At 40.8% G+C, this 21,973-nt stretch overlaps 1 protein-coding gene and 1 pseudogene across 1 annotated transcript; one reads left to right on the top strand and one right to left on the bottom strand.

Annotated features, from left to right (window-relative positions):
- The first annotated feature begins 2,751 nt into the window (after nt 1–2,751).
- On the top strand, nt 2,752–4,801 carry LOC147422933 (pentatricopeptide repeat-containing protein At1g07590, mitochondrial-like). Its single transcript, XM_086502061.1, has 3 exons — nt 2,752–2,934; nt 3,005–3,368; nt 3,437–4,801. The coding sequence occupies exons 1-3, from the start codon at nt 2,897–2,899 to the stop codon at nt 4,682–4,684; spliced, it is 1,650 nt and encodes a 549-aa protein (XP_086358187.1). The 5' UTR covers nt 2,752–2,896; the 3' UTR covers nt 4,685–4,801.
- A 9,601-nt stretch (nt 4,802–14,402) lies between these two features.
- On the bottom strand, nt 14,403–17,065 carry LOC147422932 (uncharacterized; annotated as a pseudogene).
- Between the last annotated feature and the right edge of the window lie 4,908 nt (nt 17,066–21,973).

Here is a 21,973-nt window from a genome sequence, read left to right as displayed (position 1 = left end):
AAAGGAGGGAAAATAGGGATCCAAAGGGGGAGCCATCTGCAAAAGAGCCATGTGTAACAATGGGCTAAAAAGACCCTAAGTTTAAGCCCATTAAGACTTCCAAAATGCTAAGGTTCCAAAATTCAAAGGTTGTGTCCAAAGGGTTAAACCTTAGGGGGAATTGGATGCTTTGTGTGCTCTCCAAAGTCAACACACATCCCTACACATGAGGGGGCGAGCCCTAAAGGTAGGGGATGAGAGAGAAAGCCACACACACACACACAAGCCCCCTTTACACAAAGGGAATGAGGGACACATGTCAACTCCCTAGGCCAGATGCCCACAAGGTATGCCCAATTTCTATTGGATGACCCTTGCAGTGGACCAATGAGAATTAGGCTAGAGTAAATTTAGCCTAATTAATTTTAAAACACTTAATAAAAAGAACCAATGAAGATTAAGTCTCTTGGATGATTATTGGACATCCTGTGAAGGGGTCCAATAGGAATTGAGCAGCCCAATGGGCTACTTAATTCCTATTGGTCAGAATGGGGAAAGGTCCAATGGGGATTTAATTCATTTAAATCAATTAAGTTTAATTGATTAAGCTCTCACAAAAGGGGAAAGGGGGACACATGTCATAAGGCTATCACTTATGCTGCTTAATAGCCATTGGCTGAGCTTGGCATTGTCCAATAGGGAGCCTGCAAGATTAAATAGCAAGGGGGCTCGCCCAAGAGAGAGAGAGAGGGGGCTGATTTTTGCAAGGCATTATCACACACACACTCACACAATCTCATGTGTGAAGAAAGAGAAGACTATCTCTTCCCAAGCTTTAATGGAGAGCTCATCACCTACTCCAAGCTTGTGAGATAGAAGCCTACAACGACACACTCTTGGCTTGTGGATGCAAATCCAACCAATAGCCAAGCTTCAATGCATGCTCATCTCCTCTACCAAGCTAATTACTAAGCTAAAGCTATGCTAATATGAGTGATTATGTGAGGAGATGTACATCTTTCTTGTAAGATACTCCTTCTTCCTCTCAATCTACTCTCATACCCTGCTAGCTCTCACCATCTTCGAAGGTGTGTGAGGTCTTGGGTCTGAGAATGGGAATAATTCAAGTTGTGTTTGCTAAGTGTTTGCTTAGTGCATGAAGCTTTCATCTTCATTGCACTAGCTAGTCTTGAAGAAACACAAAGAATTGTATTGTACAATGTCTCTCTTGATGGGAGAAACCATAATACAAAGCCTTTTGGAGGGGGGACTGGCTCCATGCAAATCCGGTCCTCAAATGTTGTCATTAGCTTAATTTCTCTCTCTTTTGAAAGTATTGTTGATGCTATCTAACTAGGTGTTATGATTTTTGTTGCTCTCTCCACCCAAGCACTCTTGTAATTCTCATTAGGAATCTATTCTAATGAAATGCCCACTATGTTCATGCTCATTTCCGCTACACACAAGTTATTAGGCCATTAAATGTTACAAATGTATGCAGCCCACGTACATACACACTCTAATCTAGCACACGTGTGAAGCAAGAATGCTCAAACAAGAGGGAAAACTTGAGAGAGAAGAGAAGATTAACACTAATCATACACCATTTACACACATAAACTTGAAAGACAAGAGAAAGTAGAGAGATCTTAGCTTCCATTAATCCCAATGACTACTACATATGATGTGGAAGATCCAAGCTCCATAGCCACTCCTCTTCTTCTTCTCCACACTCCCTCACACTCTCCTCTCTAAGAATGCCCTTTCACATCTTGTGAATTGACTTATATACAAGGGCTTTTAAAAATGAACGGCCGGCCAAAAAATGTATAACATGCTGCAGGTATCTAGGCTCATCTAATCATCAATGTGCAACTTGGAACCCACTGTGGAGCCCGTAAATACAAAAAATATATGCATACACATATGTGTACACACCAATGGAAGCATAATGCATGTCGTTGACGCTCGCCCGTCAACAGTCATCGACTTTCTCAGCTATGAGAAACTATCTAAATGTGGCCAAGTGGATATGGATATCTCCATTTCTATCATACTTCTTTATCCATTATGGAAAATCCACAAACCTCACTTGCCTTTGGTGTATTGGTCCTATTCTTCTCGTTATTGGTGCAAATGGCCAAAGATCGTTGAACATGGTAGTTGCCGAGGAGATATGACTAGCAATTTAACTAGAAGCGCTTATTAGAAAAAGAGGGATGGCATAGTCCCATACAATTTGGTATTTATGGGAGGAATTTGCTAATGCTTGGCCATACTTATTTAAGCTGTCTTCATTCAAAAGCGCACTAGTAAAAGTGCACATGGAGTCCCAAAGATGTTAAAGATTTTGTCTGAGGTGTTGTCACTAAAGGATACCACAATTCATCTGTCAAAAGGAAGGATGTAAGTTCAAACCCCTCCGAATACTCTCCTCAGCTCCCCTCAGGACTAAGTGACACGGGCATGGGAGGGTGGGATCTACAGTGAGGTGATTGTGAACTGTAGATCTTGGGTGTCGCCACCTTGTACACGTGTTTTAAGTAAATTAGGACCCACATTTTTCAAAAGCACACACAAGACGAAGTGGTTAGGACATGTGCTTTTCATGGGTGAGGTCAAACCCCACGACTACAAAATGGGATACCCTACATTACTTTCGAAATGCGAGTACCCTAAATTACTTTTTGTATTCGAACGTACTCTAAATTACAGAAAATAATTTGGGGCACCGCATCCTAGATCTACGACCCACAATCATCCCACCGTAAATCCCACTCTCCCACCCATGTCGCTTAGGCCTGAGGACTCCCAGCTCATGGCTCCCTTACCCTTCCGACTTTGATCTTCCGAAGTTCCCGCTATGAAGGTTGAAGGGTGATCGTAGTTTAGGTATTGTCCGGAGGGAAACACTTCGATGCTGCTAATCAGAAGGGGCCTGCGGAATGGTGGCGGGTAAGTTTAAGCTTTCGTCGCTCTCTCATGTCTCGTTGTGGGTCTGATGCCGATGAATGCATGAGTGTAGGCTGCTTGCAAGGACAAGAGTCTTCCTGGAGCGCAGGGCAGCGTTGGCTGTGCCCGAAACTCTGCTTTCTCGTGCATCTTATTCTGTGCTTGACAACATAAGCGGTGACAGCCATAGCAAGTACACGTTTGCATGGGAGGAACCATTTGAAGAAGGGGCAGAGGCAGAGGTTAAGGATGAGGTGAGTAGCGTAGCTGGCCAAAATGGCAGACTTAGTCGCCAGCTCATTCGTCTTGGTGACGATGAGAGTGTCACTCCTTTGCTCCAGCAATGGATGGACGAGGGAAACGGCCTGCCGAAAAATGCTGCTATTGTGGCCCTTACGAATCTGAAGCGCCATCGCAGATACAAGCAGGCTCTGGAGGTGAGTCATTTATTTTCTGTGAATGTCTTTGTTCCTTGGAGTGGCTGAGAGTGAGCATGTACGGACAGGTTGCCAATTTTGTTTGGAGCAAGAAGCTTTTCGACATGGATGATATGGATCACATGTACAGGCTTTACTTCACTGGGCAAGTTGGAAGTATTGAGGATGTTGAGAGATGCTTTGCAGAAGTTCCAGAAAACTGTGCAACTGAGCGGGTATACAACCAGCTTATGTCGTGCTACATTGCAAGGGGACTAGTAGCTGAGGCTGAAAAGACTCTTCAAAAGCTCTGTCTTTCAGGGCATCCTGTTTCGGCACTACCGTTTAGTCATCTCCTCTCACTGTATGGTCACCAGGGGCAATTTGACAAAGCATTTAAGTTAATGCAAGAAATGACTGAAGCCAAAATTTTGCCTGACACAAGGACATACAACATCCTCATAAGTTTAACGCTGAAGCAAGGCGATAAAGAGAAGGTGCTGAGTTTGTACAATGTCATGAAAGATACAGGTGTAACTCCTGACAGCTTCACATGCTCTATGGTCATCAAAGCCTACATGGGTACTGGGATGGAAGAAGAAGCCTTGCGCTTAACAGAGGAGATGATGAATCGCAGCCCTCAAGAGCATTTACTAGCAAATGATCTTATGCTTGCAGTATATGCAGATCATGGTAAGGAGAAGGAATTGAAAATGCTTTGGAGCCGCATACAGAGTTCAAGTAAGCTCTCAGCTCGAACTTATGGTGTGATGATTGAGTCGTTGGGAAAGCTTGGCTTGATCCAGGAAGCTGAGGATCTTGCTATCAAGGCTGAAAGAAAGAGGGGGAGATTAGTAGCAAGAATTTTTAATGCATTGCTGGATGTGTATGCTAGGCATGGTAGGATGGAGGCAGCAGAAGAGCTCATGTTGCGCATCACAAAGGAACGATTGAGACCGAGTACCGTAACATACAGGCATTTAATAGCTGGGTATCTCAAAGTTGGTCAAGTTGAGAAGGCCCTAGAGTATTTGAAAACTTCAAGAGAGAGCTTGACCTATGACCATTCCAGACCGTGGTCTGTCTCACTTCTACTTGTGCTTCATTATGTGGGAGAGCAGGGTGATGTTGAGCTTGCTGAACACATTTTTGAGACTTTCACATCGGCAGGTCCCTACAGGAGTACGTTAGTGTACAATACATTGTTAAAGGCATATTTGAATTCTAATAGACTTGCAAAGGATTTTGTACAGCGCATGTCTAATGATGGCTTTCAGCCAGATTCTGAGACGCATGCAATGCTTAAACAGATGCAGGCGTTCACTAGAGAAGTATGATGCTTCATACTGACTAGTAGCTTGTTTTTAAATACAGCGATTGAGCCCCCACAGGTTTAGATGGCGATTAAATATGGTGTGCAAGTTCTGTTTTACTCCTTTTGCTTAAGAGTCTTACATTGCAATGCTCTGCATGAAGAGAGAGAGAGAGAGAGAGAGAGAGAGAGAGAGAGAGAGAGAGAGCTTTTTAACTTTTCATATAAATAGCTACTAATGCTTGGCATTGTGGTAGGCAAAGCTGTCTGGTGTGGGGTCTATAACCCTAATCAAAGTGTGGAAGTCAATGTTTTGCTTAAGCTCCTCGGAGGTGCTGACATGGTGATCACATCAGTTGATATATGGTTAATTCTTTCTATCTTTAGTTGTGCATCTCTATGAATGCTTTCCTATGTGGGGCCAGGTAGGCAAGGTAAGAGCTCTTGTAGCTGGAGCGCTCTCAAGAGAGTCTATCATTGATAGAGCTCATGTTTGCAAGAGACATTCACTTACTTTTCTTTCCAAAGAAATTGAATTTTTGAGAAATCTTGGCTTGGAAATGCATTGCCATCTCAATGTCAAATGCTGGACACAAATTAATGACATAATTGTATTCGAGGTAAGTACATGTTCTCTACATGGAGAGTAAACAAGATGTGAATTTGTCACTCATTTTCTGGTATATGCAATGTAGCATTGCTCCATGTTCTTTCTTTACAACCATTGGAGTATGTTCTCAAGGTGAGGCAGCCTGTCTTCCAAATTGAAAGCCGTAGGAGAGCTCCATCTCGTGATATGATGATTATGGGTCACTTGATGTTCTCTAATGTTTCTCACACATCAAAGAAAGACGATCTTGAGAGGTAGGTGGACAAGCATTGTACTGCTATCCATGTAAAATGTATGGTAGCATACTTGTGTCATCTCTCTCTCCTCTTTCAAATTTTATGCCACTACCTTCTCAAACACTTCCAACAACATTTAAAGCATACAAAGCACAATAAATCTAACATAATTGCTTGTTTCCCGTAGCGCAACAAGCAAGCACACTTAAGAAGAATCAAAATAATGTAAAGGAGAGCGGCACACAATATTATACAGGGCACCATATTGAAGAGAGAGAAAAGGAAGCGCGTCCAAAGAGCAGCAAGGTAACGCTACATAGAAAATAGCTCAAATAAATGAAAAAATACAAAAAAACTTGCTCAAATGTGAGGTAGCATCTTGTTTTTACGGTATCCATATGTGGACCCGCCGTAGACGGACTTTGATACAGTAAAGGTACGGAAAGACATCTATGGAAAGATATCATACTCCCGCCACAAAAAGCTATTCCTCCATTAAGGAAGCTTGCAAAGTTGATCCTCCCTCGCAAGTTCAGGCTTTCTTCTTCCTCTCAACAAGAACCATGGTTTCTTCTTCTTCTTCTTCCCGCCCTAAAAGCTCTAGGGATTGTTGTACTCTCTCCCCAACTAGACTCACCATTAGTCTACCAAGGAGGCCAAGCAGCAACATCTGCTCTATTTCCATCTCAAACTCCATCACTACAGATATTCAATGGCAAGAGCAAACGATATGCAAAGGTTCTTTGGTTCTCATGCAGCCAAAAGGAGGAAAAGATCCTCTACAACAAATCTATTTCGTTCTACATGGAAAGCACGAGTGCTAGATTTTCAAGTGGAGGCCGGCAAGAAGATTGTGAATGAGACTTAGTTCAATATGTCTACACTCATTTTGATGTGATTGCGAACGGCGGCAATGTCTCAATGGTGCATCACCCACGGTGCAACTGTAAGTGCTTTCTTAGCCTTCCTTTCAAACCTTTCTGGTCTCATCCTTTTTTCCCTCCCTTTTTGAAGAGATAGAACTTTATTAAAATAAATAAAAACAAAAAAAAAAGAACCCTCAGGAGGGTTAGCCCATAAGTTATGTAAATGTATTCCTCTTGATTTTTAGTCACTCACTGCTCTCCAAAGTTCTATTCAATGGAAACAGTGGAGGTCATGTACTCCTAAACTCTATTCAGATCTTAGACTGAGTGGTCTCTTACTTTTGGTTATTGCACTTGCAGATGTCTATCCTTCTTCGTACGAGGAATGGGAGATAGTGGAGTGTATTGTAGGGATCATATGTGTAATGCATGCTCACATTGGTGTTTTACAATATGCTAGAAGATCTAGCAAGAGCCTTGCAGATCAGGGCATTTCCTTCTACGAACACTTCTACCATCTCAACCAGAGAAATAAAAAACGTACGTTGGTTAAGCTCCCTCTCTCTACCAATTGGAACTCCGTGGATTGGCCAATCCCGGACACAACAATAAGTGAAGCTCTTTGGAGCAAATTGTTTAGGGATGTGCAGAGGTCCCTCCGAGACTCTGTACCCACCAAATTGGTGAAGATTGCTTATTTTTGTCCTATAAATTTATTTATGGATATTTTCACACCAGTCACATACATGTGGCGAAGACTATGCTAGTATAAATCTCTAGATTCTTGCTTCTGTGAGAAGCTTCTTGATAGAGGGTGGTATGATAAAGAGATGGATGACATTCATTGCCAGATTGCACTGGACACTTTGGTACATGATCGGCACACAGTCACTTCTCATCTCTTTCTCGTACAAGCGCTCTCAATTTGTTGCAGGCTGCTCTTAGCTTGTGCCTATTGATAAAGAGTCGACAGACTTCGAGAACAACACTGTCATAGATGTGGAGGTGGTGGCCAAGTAGATTCTTGCTTCTGTGAGAAGCTTCTTGATAGAGGGTGGTATGATAAAGAGATGGATGACATTCATTGCCAGATTGCACTGGACACTTTGGTGGCCAAGTACATGATCGGCACACAGTCACTTCTCATCTCTTTCTCGTACAAGCGCTCTCAATTTGTTGCAGGCTGCTCTCAGCTTGTGCCTATTGATAAAGAGTCGACAGACTTCGAGAACAACACTGTCATAGATGTGGAGGTGGTGGACAAAGAGCTCAACCTTGTGACAATGATCACAATAAGGGAGCAATGCAACCTTCTTCAACTCCGGCATGACATAGTGGAAAAGACTGCGGACAACGAGCCCTCACAGTTCTATTTTTTACTAGGTGGATGCAAAGTAATGCAAAGAAGGGGAAAAGAGTGTTGTGTACACTCTGCAAAAAAAAAAAATGGAAACAAAAAAGGAACTAAGAGAGGTTTTTATTGCAACAATCGCCATGTTATAGTAATGCTTTGCAAATGCCTACCTTTGTCATGAATGGCTCTAGTGCAAAGAAGCTCTGTAGTAGTACTCAGCATGTAGAAGACATCTCCATCCACATGAGTTGGCATCTGTCTGTTTCAAAATTGTGACTTCTTTTATGCGCCTTGTACATTTCGTAACTTCCACACAACTTTCCATATGCTTACAAGAGTCTTTTTACGTAGCTGTAAGCATACAAATTTGGAAGCAAATCAAAACAATAACTGCATGCACACCATATACTACACCAATCCAAATTCAAATTTTGAATACTCACAATCTTAATTCTCGATGGGTTTCTTGAATTGAGTTGAGAGTCCAGAAAACTGGCTTGTCAAGCTCAATGCAAACCAGGCTCCAGTGGTGGTTGCTCTTGTATGGATAAATTATTGTTGTGACTTACAACATTGGACAGTGGGCAAACCACTTCTCTAATGTGCCTTGAGGGGTGTATTTCATTTTGAGAAGGACAGACATTTGAGGATCCATGATATATATTTTTGACTGACTTTGTTTTAGGAAGATGTCTTTTGATCAAACTACAAAACAGTTAATGGAAGTCATTCTTTAATCTAAAGCCTGAAGCCAAGTATGTTGAAGCTAGTGAACATGTCTTACTTGAGGTATATATAGACAATTGATTATGTTATTTGAGCATCTGAACCTGCAATATATTAATATCAATAGAATCAATTGCAAGTCTCCTTGAACCATTTGCTAGTGGTACATCTGCTATCACTCCATCTTTCATTGATGATAAAATTTCATTATTCCTCACATCGAATTTATGCGTTACTTAGTCATAACTTTTAATCTCTTCTTCAAAAGCAACTGTTACTTTATATTTCTCTTTTAGTTTCTTCCTCTCCTTTGCACGCCGACTTTCCTAATTAGCTCTGGCCTTGGTATTGACATCATGGGTGACCTCCACAATCTTCACCTTTGACTGTGGCCTTGATGGAGGTACAAACAAAATGCCCATCATTTTCTTGTCTATAAATTCATTGGGTACAAATAGTTAATCATATCTCCATCTCAATCTCTTCAAAGTTTTGCTGTCCTTGTCCATTATGGTTATTTGTGTGATCTCTCCCCAACACAATAAATGATTGGACCGTTGGTGCCATGCACACAATTATGGAAAATTAAAGTTTCACACATATCAACATGCTAATCATATTGTATGGTCATTGTTGGGGTAAGCCCAACTTGTGGGAAACCTCTCTAGCCACCTACGAAAGATAAATGATGAGATGGTCCAATAGCAAGAGGGTGCAACCTCTCTAGCCAATGATTGTAAAGCACTGAGCCTACTTGGGAGGCTATTTTCTAATCAATCTTTGCACTTTGAGCACTATCATTGTGTCTATACTCTCTCTCCTTATGATTTTGCTCTTGGCATAGCCTAACCCTAATCTCCATATCGCTAACCCTAAGCTTAACACCATGGTTAACCTAAGGCTTCACCCTCCATAGCCTAATGCCAACCATTGGCAATTAGAGAGTATGCTTCTGCATTAACTAGCCCATCAAGTGGTATCAAAGCCAACGTTTCACACCTAGGCTTATTAATCTCTTCATTTGATCGTCATTAGTAGCACGGTAGTGAAAGGTTCCTCACGGAACAAAAATAGGGTGATTTCCATCTCTGCACATGGTTGCTTGCTCATGTCCTCTCAAAACAAGTTGACTCTGTAAGTAAACAACAGATTATGTGAGCACAAAGTTATAAAGTACAAAATGATATCATTCTAATAATCTAATGACAACTATACAAAGAATAAATTATAAGAAAAATCTTTGATGACTCTCCATAGATAACACAACTTACTTACATTGTGAGACTCAATCACATGCTACAAAACTATAGATGGCGCACCAAAGCCATCAACAAAATAGCACCACCCAATGTTATGAGGTGTGAAGCCTAAACATTGAAAGCCATAAAGAGGTTAATTCCCTCCAGCATGATAAACTTAAAGATGGAGATGATCTTAAGCTCTGAATGTAAGCTACAAGGGTAGTTTTCTCACCATTCTATCTTTATGTTGGAGATGAATCCTTGCAATGCCCATGCACTATTCACACCTCCTGTTCTTGTGGTATGCAAGTCATGTGAGTTGATGCTTTTGCCACCTTCGGGAGTAGAGGTTTCCATGTAGTGCGAGTGAATGAAAGTAGAAGGAGGAGAATCTTGTTTCATGCTGTAATGGAGGTGAGAGAAGGGAGAGGAGCTAGCTTGGTGTGGAACTATGTGGTGGGCAAGGGGAAGAGATGGGGAAGAAGCTTGCTTGGTGCTACAATGGAGATGGGAGAAAGCTAGTAGAGAGATAATGTTGGACTATAGGGGGTGCATGTGGTTGTTGCAGCCATGGAGAGCTTGGAAAAGGGTTTGTAGAGAGAGAAAATCACTTTTAGCTATAGAATAGGTTTGGAAAGACTTTGGAGGGTGGAAAATGATGTTTTGAAATTTTTTGAAAAAATTTAATTTTTTAGAATTTTTTAGTGCACGTTTTTGACTTTTGGAGGTCAAAAATACTTTTTTGACCATGAAATAGGTTAGGGGACCTTTTAACACTAGGTTGGTACCCTAACAGGACATAAAAGTGTCCTTTCAGGGTTTTGAAAAAAACCTCCAAAACCATAGTAGATCCACTCATTTTGTAAAATCCTTTCATGAGGTTATAGTTCAAGGCCTACTACACATGGAAAAAATAAGAAACTTGTAAAATTTCTCATCTTTTGGTCACACCAAGCCTCCAAAGTTGATGGACCAGTACATTTTCATCAAAACAGTCATTTCTTACGTTTTGTTGCATAAAAATAAGATTAGGGATTTTTGTAGGACTTGAGATAAATTCCCTAGTTAACTTCAATGGGTTGGTGATCAGAATATATGATTGCTTCTCACTCACTATTTTTTGTTTTGCCAAAAGAAATAGGTACAAAAAGGTTGAATTTTTACCATTCTGCAAACCTATCATCAAAGTTTCTATAGCCACGCTCAATACAAATAATATATGCATGTTTTCTTAGTTGCCTATTGTCCTTTAGGTTCATAAGGAGCCATGGAGCATGTCAAAAGAATAATACATCTCTTACCAAGGGGAATCTTGGGGACAAAGATGAAGTGCTAAATACAACAAACATGAAAAAACTGGGTTCAACATTATGAGTTAAAGAATCCCATAGAAACTATTCAATATCTAGCCAAATTTGATCCTTATGACTAGATATGGTTACTACCTACAAAATGCATGTAGTTGTCACAAGAAACTAGCAATATTGAAAAAGCTATACTTGATATACTAGAATGTTTTGTTTTCTTCTATAATTGAAAAAATCAACCATCGTTGTCTACTATGCAAAATAGGGTATTAGGTGCCCCAAAACTCAAGGAATATTAGCTTTATGTTACAATATGCGACATAGAAAATCAAAACTGCATTTGGATATCATGAAGGCCACCAAAAAAATCATAGAAGAGCTAAAATTGGCTAAAAAACAGGATTTGACAATTTTTGTAATTTGGTCATAACTTACAACTTTAACATTTATTTCTCCCTATAAGCATCAGGACATGTTGATGACTACTAAAGATAGTTCTCTAGCATTATAGACCTCACAAACATGAATTCTAGAGTGGTATAGTTGCAAAAAGTTGAAAAAAGCCAAAAACAGGACCCGTTTTTTCACACAGTTTAGGTTGTGAAATGTTGTGCAAGGACAAGGTTAAAGATGGAATTGATATTCCAAAAAAATGTCGAGTTTTTTTCAGCTCATGAGACAACTTTCTAGGTAGATAGCACCTCAAAATCCATTTTGAAACTCTTGACATAATTCAAGGAAAATGGTCACTTAACAGGACATAAAAGTGTCCCATTACCAACCTAGTGTTAAGGAGGGAAAACTTGAAATTTGAAATTTTTTAAAATTTTGAAATTTTTAGTGTATTTTTAAATCCGGGCCAAAAAGTGGGAGAAAAAAGGTCAAAGTGGTCCCCCCCCCCCCCCCCCCCCCCCCCCCCTTTCCCCTAGCCACCTCCCTTACCTTCTCACTAGGTAAGAGGCCATTAAGAGGTGTAAGGCTACCTTGTCCCCCTACTTTTTTGAGGGTATAGAGTGTGTCCACCACCCTCTTCCTATTGGCTGGCCTCTAATTAACCTTAATCCCAAAGGGCCCCTAGAGGGTTCATATTTTTCCTAATGGTGATCCTAAGAAATGAGGCCTTAGGGCAAACCAACTTGATCAATGATTCAAAATTATGTGATCCCCATGTGATCTACAAGTGAGTTTCAAGTAATATTCAAAAGATCCACAAGTGATTTTCTTGTGAATCCCATGTGATCCCAAGAATTGAGGCCATATAGCAAACCAAAATACTCAATGATTCACAATAATGTGATCACCATGTGATCTACATGTGATTCTCAAGTAATATGCAAGAGTCCAAGAGTGATCTTTTTGTGAACCCAATGTGATCCCAAGAATTGAGGCCCAATAACAAGCCCAAGTGATCAATGATTCACTTTCGTTATGTAATCCCCCAGTGAACTACTATTTATTGCCAAGTAATAGTAAAGCGATTCATGAGTGAACTACATGTGAACCCAATGTGATCACACGAAATTAGACCTAAAAAAGCTCACCCAAGAGATCAATGATGCAAAGTTATGTGATCCCTATGTGATCTGCTAGTGATTTAAAAGTAATATTCCAGAGGTCAAAAAGTGGTCTTCCTGTGAACCTTGAGTGATCCGAATAATTGAGGCCCAAGAGCAAACCCAAGTACTGAGTGATCGACAGTCATGTGATCCCCATGTGATCTACTAGTGATTATCAAGTAATAATTGAGGCCCAAGAGCAAACCCAAGTACTGAGTTATTCACATATATGTAATCCCCAAGTGAACTACTAGTTAATAGAAAGGAACATAAAAGAGATCCCAAAGTGAACTCCTTATGATCCCTAGCAATTTGGCCCAAGAGCAAACCAAAGTGATCAATGATTCACATCAATGTGATCCACAAGTGAACTTTAGGTGATCGCCAAGAGATTCAAAAGTGAAGTAGATGGTATATGAAAGTGAGCTAACTGTGAACTCATGGTGAACTTGAAGTGATTTCTAGGAATAAAAGCCGAGTGGACACCCAAGTGGGCAAGAATTCAGTGGCCCCAAGTAATCATATGTGTGAAGTGCTAGTGATCCAAATACAATTTCAAGTGAACTAAAAAAGAACCAAAAATGAAATTAAAGAGATCACAAGGAATGAAACCCGAGTAGGGACCCTTGCTATCATTGATACACAGTGTTGTGCTCCACAAGTAATCTGTGAGTGAACCTAAAGTGCTGCAAAAGCGATCCTTTATGTGATTACCAAGTAAACACTCGACATGTAAGGGCCCAAAAGATACAAATTTAGAACATCATGAGTGTCCAAGCATGTAAGTGACCAGAATTACACAATCACAAGCCTCCATTGAGAGGCCATGACATTGAAAAGAATGCCCCCTTGATCTTGAGCCAAATCAAAGTGTCTTTCACCGTTCTCCAAATCACCACAGCTGCAAGCCACAATCCTTTCCATAATGTGGGTTGGTATATCACATATCTTTATCATTTTTCCGAGTAAATGTTGCTCGCTTCCTATGGGGGCATGCCTTGATGTTAGGGGCAACAAAGCATGGCATGTAGAGCATGTGTAATTGATTTGTGGATCCACCATGTAAGTTTTAGTGTAGCAATGTGGACACCATATGCAAGGAGCATAGTCGAACCTTACTCTATAATGGCCATGTTGGTGCTTTCTCCTCAAGACGCCAGTCATTCTTGTCGGCTTGGTGGGTTGATATTGGAGGCCTTGTGTCCCCTGAATGAGCACTTGGCACACACCATGACCAAGGCGAGTTTGGGTGACAGATTTGGGCATTCAACAAAGTATATTTTATGTATTGCCACAATCTCTCGCCAAGTTTGTTGTATCCTCATTCCCATGATTAAACACGCGACCAAACTTTGGCCACTTTTTGCGCCAAGGGCAATTGTTCCCACACCAACCGTTCGTCACATATCTTTGCACGCTCGTGAACTCTGAGTAGTTTTGAAGGAGCCCTTGAAAAGATTGCTCAAACTCAGCCTCTATGGCGCTATGCATAAGTGCACACATGGAAGAGTAGAGATGTTCGCGCATTTGCTTTGGTACCTAAAGCAAAGTGTAAAGTTTCTTTGTTGCATGAGCCCACATATAGGAATACCAAATGTTAGAGTTCTCACATACCTTTGGAAGAAGGTTCTCCACCCAAGATTTCTTAGCATGAAACCAACATAGAATGATACGACCAAGAACTTGTTGACGAGAGCCATGGAAGTCATAAATCCAACAGTAAGGATCCTCCTCCACCACCTTATGAATAGCCTCAAGCTCCACTGATGATTTATCAATCACTATTGATGTGGGGCGCACATTACTCATTCTTGCAAAATTGTCTTTTGGGTTATCTCAATTGCAAATCATTCGTGGTCAGTTCTTGTGTCGTTAGTGCATAGCATGAGCCATATAGGTAAACCTACACCATTTGATTAGGCAAAATTGTAGCATACAATGGAAGGCCAAACACGTTTGTCTTGAACGTGCTATCTATTGCCCAAGAGCTGTGTGTAGAAAATCTCATGGCCATTTCTAGCATCCATTCATCTTGAATAGCAACAATAAAAGGCCTTTGATTAGGATCTTGTGCAGGGGGATTATACGACTGGCAATAACACACCTTTCCTCAAGTTTGTAAGTTGCAAACCTCGAACCACATAGAACTCCAATCATCTTTAGAAATATTTCCTGTGAAGACAAAAGAAACAATGTTATTATGTAAAAACAATTGCAATAATTTTTAATCTGCAACATAATATGAGTCACCTTGATTGCGTATTTGGTAAGACATCATTGAAATTTCCCTTTGTATCATAAAAAAGCGATAAATTGCTAGGTCAATAGCTGAAGGTAAAAAAGCGATAAATTGCTTGGTCAATAGCTGAAGATCGCTCATATTGCAACTTCTCTTTAGACAAAGACATTTTTGCAACATGTCTTGCTGTACCCACATCGAACAAATCTTCCATGCAACACTCAATAACATTAGGATGCACGGGTAAATGATACAAATCCTCTCTTGATCCAGGTATATGCCCCTCATGAATAGGGTAAGTGGATATGTGTGCAATTTTTGAGGCATGTCGATATTGAACTCTCACTTGGAAAGGACAACCACATCTCTTGGACCTTCTAAGCCGCTTCATAGTCCCACTTCTACGGGCCGTTCTTCCTCTACGACATGCATAGTCAACTGTAGTTGTGCTTCCATTCTGGCTCGTAGATGAGCGAACCTTAACTAGCCTCACCTTGTGTTGAAAGATAATCTCAATTAGAGCTTGCTCCACACGTAAAATTTCAACACTTTGACGTTCATGCTTCATGGCATCCTTAATATCTTTGGTGACACGTGTTGATTTGTCGCATTCATCGCCACAATCGGTCTCTTTTTCACACCCACAACTTTCCACAAGGGCTTTCACATATGCTACGGGTATCCCTTATTGCTTGATGTCCAAACACCATGAGGCCTTCAAGTTTCTTATTGTGTCTTCATAAGTGTGGTGGCAATTATTATCTTCACAAAAATGACATCGAATGATAATACTCTCCCATTCCTCAATGGGTGAGATTTTCAAATTTGGGGGAGTTGCCGTGCACAAACACCAAAAGCCTTCTACAGCTGTCCTCAAACATAATCTTTCTTTCATTCTTCTCCACCTTTTTAGGTCAAGCATGCCACTTGGGTCACATGCCTGCAATTCCTTTAGGCTTGGTGAATGTTCTCCTTGAAGTGCAAGCTTCATCAAATTATAACTCGATTGACAAAAGGAGTAAAAAAACCGAGACACATACTTGTACGGATCAAGCGTGGAGATTCCATGTAGACCATCTTGTTGCTCCAAGCCAAAAAAAGAGGTGTCAAGTGAATCCGTGCATGGACTACAATACATTCTTTCCTCACTATCACTACAATTCTCACCATCTTCGTCACTAGTGGAGAAAGAACTCAAACCACCATTTGAAAGGGCATCATTCCATCGGAGGTTTCTACCATCTTGCACCATAAAATCCTTATGTGCTTGAACCAAATTTGGGCTAATGGTACAACCCCACCGAAGGTGCTTAGCACTCCAAGTTCACAAAATGTTCACTTGAAGCTCACACCCTTGTTCACAAAGGGATCACATGTGGTTCACTTGTGATTCATACAGTTGTTCACAATGGGATCACATGTGGTTCACTTGAAGAGCACAATTATGGCTTTAAGTAGTTCACATGGAGTTCACTGTATATAGTTCATGAAGAAGCGTCAGAGAAGGGTGGGCTGGGAAAGTGAAGGGACTAAGTGAATGGACATAAAAGAGACAATGAGCATTTGAAACCAAATTTTAGGTACCTATTCAAATTAGTAAATATCCTATGCTTTAAATGCCAATGATGAGGGAATGATGGGCCAACCAACTTGAATGGCCGGCCACTTTTTGCAGGCATGTGATTCCTTGGTGTTCACTTGGTTAAATATCACTTTGAGTTCACTTTGGGTTCACAAAGTGATGACGGCTGAGATCTTGCCCACCTCCCAACCCCTCCCTCAACCATCGACCCACCTCCAAAAGGTGGTGTCAAATCGTCCCCTGGGGCACCCGCCCATTGGTCATATTTCAAGACCGTGATCAGCTACAATTTAATTGAGATTTTTAATAGACCCTGGAACGGACCGTTTGACGGCTCTCTATGCTCACTACACCTACGACCTGTGCTCTGCCTGCTAGCACCTAACAACGGGCAAGAAGCTACTCCATAACACCATTGATTGTCCCCTTATCACCTGAGATTTCTTCCAACCTAGCCCATCAACATCACTGTGTGCTGGAGTTGTGGCCTTGCTCAACATCCCTACCATCACCCTGGAATCAGTGCTGCAACCACCCGCAAGCTGTTGTATTGGCCCCTTTGGCAAGCTACGCAGAGAAAGCCAGTGGTGGGGCCTCAACACCACAAGTCCCCACGAGCCCACCACCATGCTTTGAGGCCTGTGTAGCCACTCCTTCAGACAAGTGCTTCCTGAATGCGCTGCGGGCATGGCCCTTCCTTGTAGTCCCAATACCTACCTGCGCTCAGTGCAACCTTTTTGGTTATTGGTTTTATTTTTCAATTTGGTTTTTTTAAGGCCTATTTTCCGTGCTACTACCGCTACTACTCTACGCAGTGTCGTCAGTTATTAGGTTTTTACTGCCTCCTATCTTTGCATTACACCTTTCCGAGGCCAAGCCTCCCAAGCACTTATTCTTGTGACCTATAAGAGCCATTTTTTGCAAGAATTTTTCCTACCTAAAGATGTATGTTAAATCAACACACAAAAGCACAATCGACTATGCACTCACATGCCAAAGATGTGAAGAGAGCAGACACTAGCCATGCATTGACCACAAGCAAAGACCCTCTCTATATTGCTATCACATGTCATATATGCCAACATTAACACATCCTACAAAAAGCAATCAGAAAAGCGCATGATGCTATGTATGTTACAATCCTTCAAAGAACAAGAACGCCTATCATCATATACACACAAGACATACACATGAAATGTATGTATGCATTACGATATTGGCCAGGAAGGTTGCATTCTCATCATACCGGACCAACAACATGAAGATGAAGAAAACAACAACAATGATAACGTATGACAACGACAAAGACCTGAAGACAAATTTTGGAGGGGATACATATGATTACCCCTCACACAAAATGAATGAATGAATTTTTTTGTATCACCTAGGACAGTGAACCTACTAAGTTCAACTTGTGAACCATAGGGATGAGTCCGGTAAAGAACCGCTATGATGTATCATGGGACACTGACCCATGGTTGCTGAATCCACTAAGAATTGCCACTACGATATATCCATTTGAGAACTGTGAAGGTGTTAAGTCCAATGAGAATCGCCATGATGTATTAGGTAGATGAATCATGTTAGCCTAGGATTGTAGCATGGCATAAACACATAAAGTCTTTGTAAAACCCCAAGTTTGTGTTAAGGGGGCGATTGTTGGGGTAAGCCCAACTTGTGGGAAAGATCTGTAGCCATCTAGGAAAGATAAATGATGAGATGGTCCAAAGAGAGAGAGGGAGAAAAAAAAGATCACTCTAGAGGTTCTCTTTGAAAGCTCTGTTTGGAACGAGCTTTTTGGAGCGAGCTTTTAAAGCGAGCTGTTTTACTAGATTTGGTTTGTACAGTAATATTAAAAAAAATCTCACTCCGAAGCTTGCTTTGTATCAATCCCCTCAGATGCACTACATGAAATTGTGAATCAGATTAGGGAATGATATGAACAAAGCAAGGCATTATGGGTCTCTTGGAAGCAGCAAATGACACTGAACAAAAGAGCACAATGTCAGAATTGAAAGATGATAAGATCAATTTCCACGTTTGATGACCCAATGGTGAGCTTAGTCCAGTCTCTTAATCAAGTACATGAATGAGCTACTTCAACTATCAATGGAGGCATCCAAGGTTCTTGAAAAAGGACTTGCTAGTAAAGCTAGGTTTGAACCCTACTTTAGAGAACTGACTGAGGTTATGTTCAAAGCTAGGATAAAAGCCAATCAGCCAGACCCAGCTAAATGGATACACACTACGTCCATCTGCCACAAGCTGGCAAGGGCACAACTCACCAAAGGCAAGAAAACATTGTATGATCCTAATACAAAGACCTGGCATGCTCTCACGCCATATGAAGTCGAGATGCTTATAGACCAAAGGGAGAACCTACAATAGGAGTCCGTTTACAGAATTATTCAGAAGGAAAATATTGTCTATAGTGTCCATGAATGTCAAGTACAATATGGAGTTCTTTAACTGCCACTTCAACATATACTAAAGGCTGAACTAAAGAAATCTCTAGACAAACAAAAAGCTAAGCACAAGTGCTATATAGTGGGAACTCACACTTGGAAGTGGCTTGAGGGCGAGTCTATTTGAGCACCGTGTGTGTGTGTGTGTGTGTGTGTGTGTGTGTGAGAGAGAGAGAGAGAGAGAGAGAGAGAGAGAGAGAGCTCATCCTCTACCCCACAACTTTAGTAGTAAAAAAGATGAGCACTACCTTTGAAATTGGTGTGGGAGTAAACATAGCAATTATTTTCAATTTGAAAATGGACATATTCTTGGGTCTTAAATATATGCTAACAAGCACTACTACATTATGGAATTTGGGAGGTCATTTGGAGGGCCTTATTGAGGAGAGAGAAAAGGAGGTGCATCCAATGAAAAGCAAGCCAACGTAACGTAGAAATAGGAAGAAATAAGTCAAAAAATTCAAAAGAAAGAGAAGAAATATGAGGTAAAACCTCGTTTTTATGGCCCAGGGTCTAAATGTAGTTATGGTACCGAAAGACAGCTATGATATTGTATCATAATCCCGCCACCAAAAGCTCTTGCTCCATTAACCAAGCATTCAAAACTAAATTTCCCTCCATTGTGGAAGCAAGTTCATGCTTTCTTCTACCACTCAGAAAGAGCCATGCTTTCTTCTTCTTCTTCTTCAAGCCCTAATAGCTCTAGGGGTTGTTGTGCTCTCTTCCTAGCGAGCCTCGCCATTAGTCTCCCAAGGAGGCCAAGTAGCACCATAAGCTCTATCACTATCTCAAACTCCATCAATATAGATAGTCAATGGAAGCAACAGACAATATACAAAGGTTCTTGGGTTCTTATGCAACCAAGAAGGAGGAAAATATTCTCAATAGCAAATCTATTTTGTTCAGCATGGAAAGCACGAGTGCTAGATTTCAAAGTGGAGGTGGGCAAGAAAACTATTACTTGGAGGTTTTGGTACAGCATGTCTATAGTCACTTTGGTGTGATTGCTAATGGCAGAGATGTCTCATTGGCTTATCATCCTCGATGCAACTATAAGTGTGTTCATATCCTTCCATCTCTATTCTTTCTTTCAGACCTTGCCGTTCTCTTAATTGATTTTTTCTTTTTAAAGAGGTAGAACAATATTAGCAGAGGTAGATCAAGTTCTCATAAGTTCTACATTTGTTTTAGTAGATAGACTAGGTGGTCTATTACATTTTATTGTTGCAATTGCAGGTGTCTATCCTTCATCATACAAGGAATGAGAGCTAGTAGAGTGTATTATAGGTCTCAACTCTATAATCCACGCTAACATTGATGTTTTGCAGTATGATGGAAGAACTAGCAACAGTCTTGCAGATGAGGAAATTTTCTTCTACGAGCATTTCAACTAGCTCAACTAGAAAAATCAAAAGGGTACTCTGATTAAACTCCCTTTCCCTACCAATTGGAGCTATATTGATTGGCCAGTCCCGGACACCACAGTGTGTGAAGCTCTCAGAAGCAAGCTGTTTAGGGATGTGCAAAGGTCCCTACAAAATTTAGTGCACACTAAATTGGTAGAGATTGCTAATTTTTATCCTATAAGTTTTTTTGTGAAACTATTTCACACCGGCCACATACATGTTGCAAAGACACTGCTAGTATGTAAATCTCTAGATGCTTGCTTTTGTGACAATCTTCTTGATAGAGGGTGGTATGTTAAAGAGGTGGATGGCATATATTGCGAGGTTGCACTGAACACTTTGGTGGCCAAGTACATGGTCGGCACATAGTACCTTCTCATCTCCTTCTGGTACCAACGCTCTCAAATTGTAGCAGGCTACTCTAAGTTTATTCCTATTGATCAAGAATCGGCAGGCGTGGAGAATAATGGTGTCATAGATGTGGAGGTGTTCAACAAAGAGTTGAACCTTGTGACACTGGTCACAATTAAAAAGAAATGCAACCTTATGCAACTTTGGCATGACATCGTGGATGAGACTGTGGATAACGAGCCCTCGCAGTTCTATTTCTTAATTGGTGGACACAAAGTAACGCAACGAAGGGGAAAAAAGATTGTCTGTAGAGAACTAACTGGCCGAGTCCAAATCGTGCCAATGTAACTTGAATGAATCTATATTCATGACTTTCATTCCAACATTTCTTGTAATTTAAATCTTTTGTTTCAATTGTGAGGTGATTTCCACAATTTGGTTATATCTGTATTTCAATTGTAAGATGAGGTCTATCTCACTGCCCCTATCCCTTTGTTACTTGGAAGTGTGATTACTGTATATTTTGAACAACATATGCAAAGTTTGATGTATCATGGACGAGACCACGGAGAACGAACCCTCGCAGTTCTATTTCTTAATTGGTGGATGCAAAGTAATGCAACAAATAGAAAAAGAGATTGTCTATAGAGAACTAACTGGTCGAGTCCAAATCGTACCAATGTAACTTGAATGAATCTATATTCATGACTTCCATTGCAACTTTTCTTGCAATTCAAATATTTTGTTTCAATTGTGAGATGATCTCCACAATTTGGTTATATCTTTATTTCAATTTTAAGATGAGGTGGGTCTCACTACCTCTATCCCTTTGTTAGCTAGAAGTGTAATTACTGTGTATTTTGAACAATATATGCAGAGTTTGATGTATCATCCCCCTCTCTCTCTCTCTCTCTCTCTCTCACACACACACACACACACACGCACACGCACACGCACACGCACACGCACACGCACACGCACACGCACACGCACACGCACACGCACACGCGTGCGCGCGCGCACACACACAAACACACACACACATTTCCATGGCACCACATTGAGAAGTACAAAGAATTATATTAATGTAGATAGCTAGCATTTTGGAGAGTATTTGTAAGTACAAATTTTGAAATAGTCAATGGGCTGAAATACAAACTTTGGATATAAGGGATCAAAATGTCCTCTAGATAAAAGTCATGCTGATGACCTTGAAATGAGGGTGGGGAGAGATTGTTTCCCGGTGGATTTAGCAAGCCCTTATGGGGTGTGTCATCTATCAACAAAGTGTTGATATAAACATATGGGACATGGATTTGAAAAAAAAGGTTTATAGAATAGGAATACATTTGGTTTGGTAGGGTGGTAGTGACTA

This window comes from Adiantum capillus-veneris, chromosome 26 (assembly GCF_014529385.1).
Source record: "Adiantum capillus-veneris isolate H3 chromosome 26, ASM1452938v2, whole genome shotgun sequence".
NCBI lineage: Eukaryota > Viridiplantae > Streptophyta > Polypodiopsida > Polypodiales > Pteridaceae > Adiantum > Adiantum capillus-veneris.
Note: the sequence above shows the minus strand (reverse complement) of the source record. Positions and strands in the feature narration are given on the sequence as shown.

Bases quoted from the DNA above. Each gene is read 5' to 3' on its own strand.
- LOC147422933 (XM_086502061.1), top strand. From the start codon at position 2,897: ATGCTGCTAATCAGAAGGGGCCTGCGGAATGGTGGCGG. The intron at 2,935-3,004 runs GTAAGTTTAAGC...GCATGAGTGTAG, and splicing joins GGCCTGCGGAATGGTGGCGG to GCTGCTTGCAAGGACAAGAG. The intron at 3,369-3,436 runs GTGAGTCATTTA...ATGTACGGACAG, and splicing joins GATACAAGCAGGCTCTGGAG to GTTGCCAATTTTGTTTGGAG.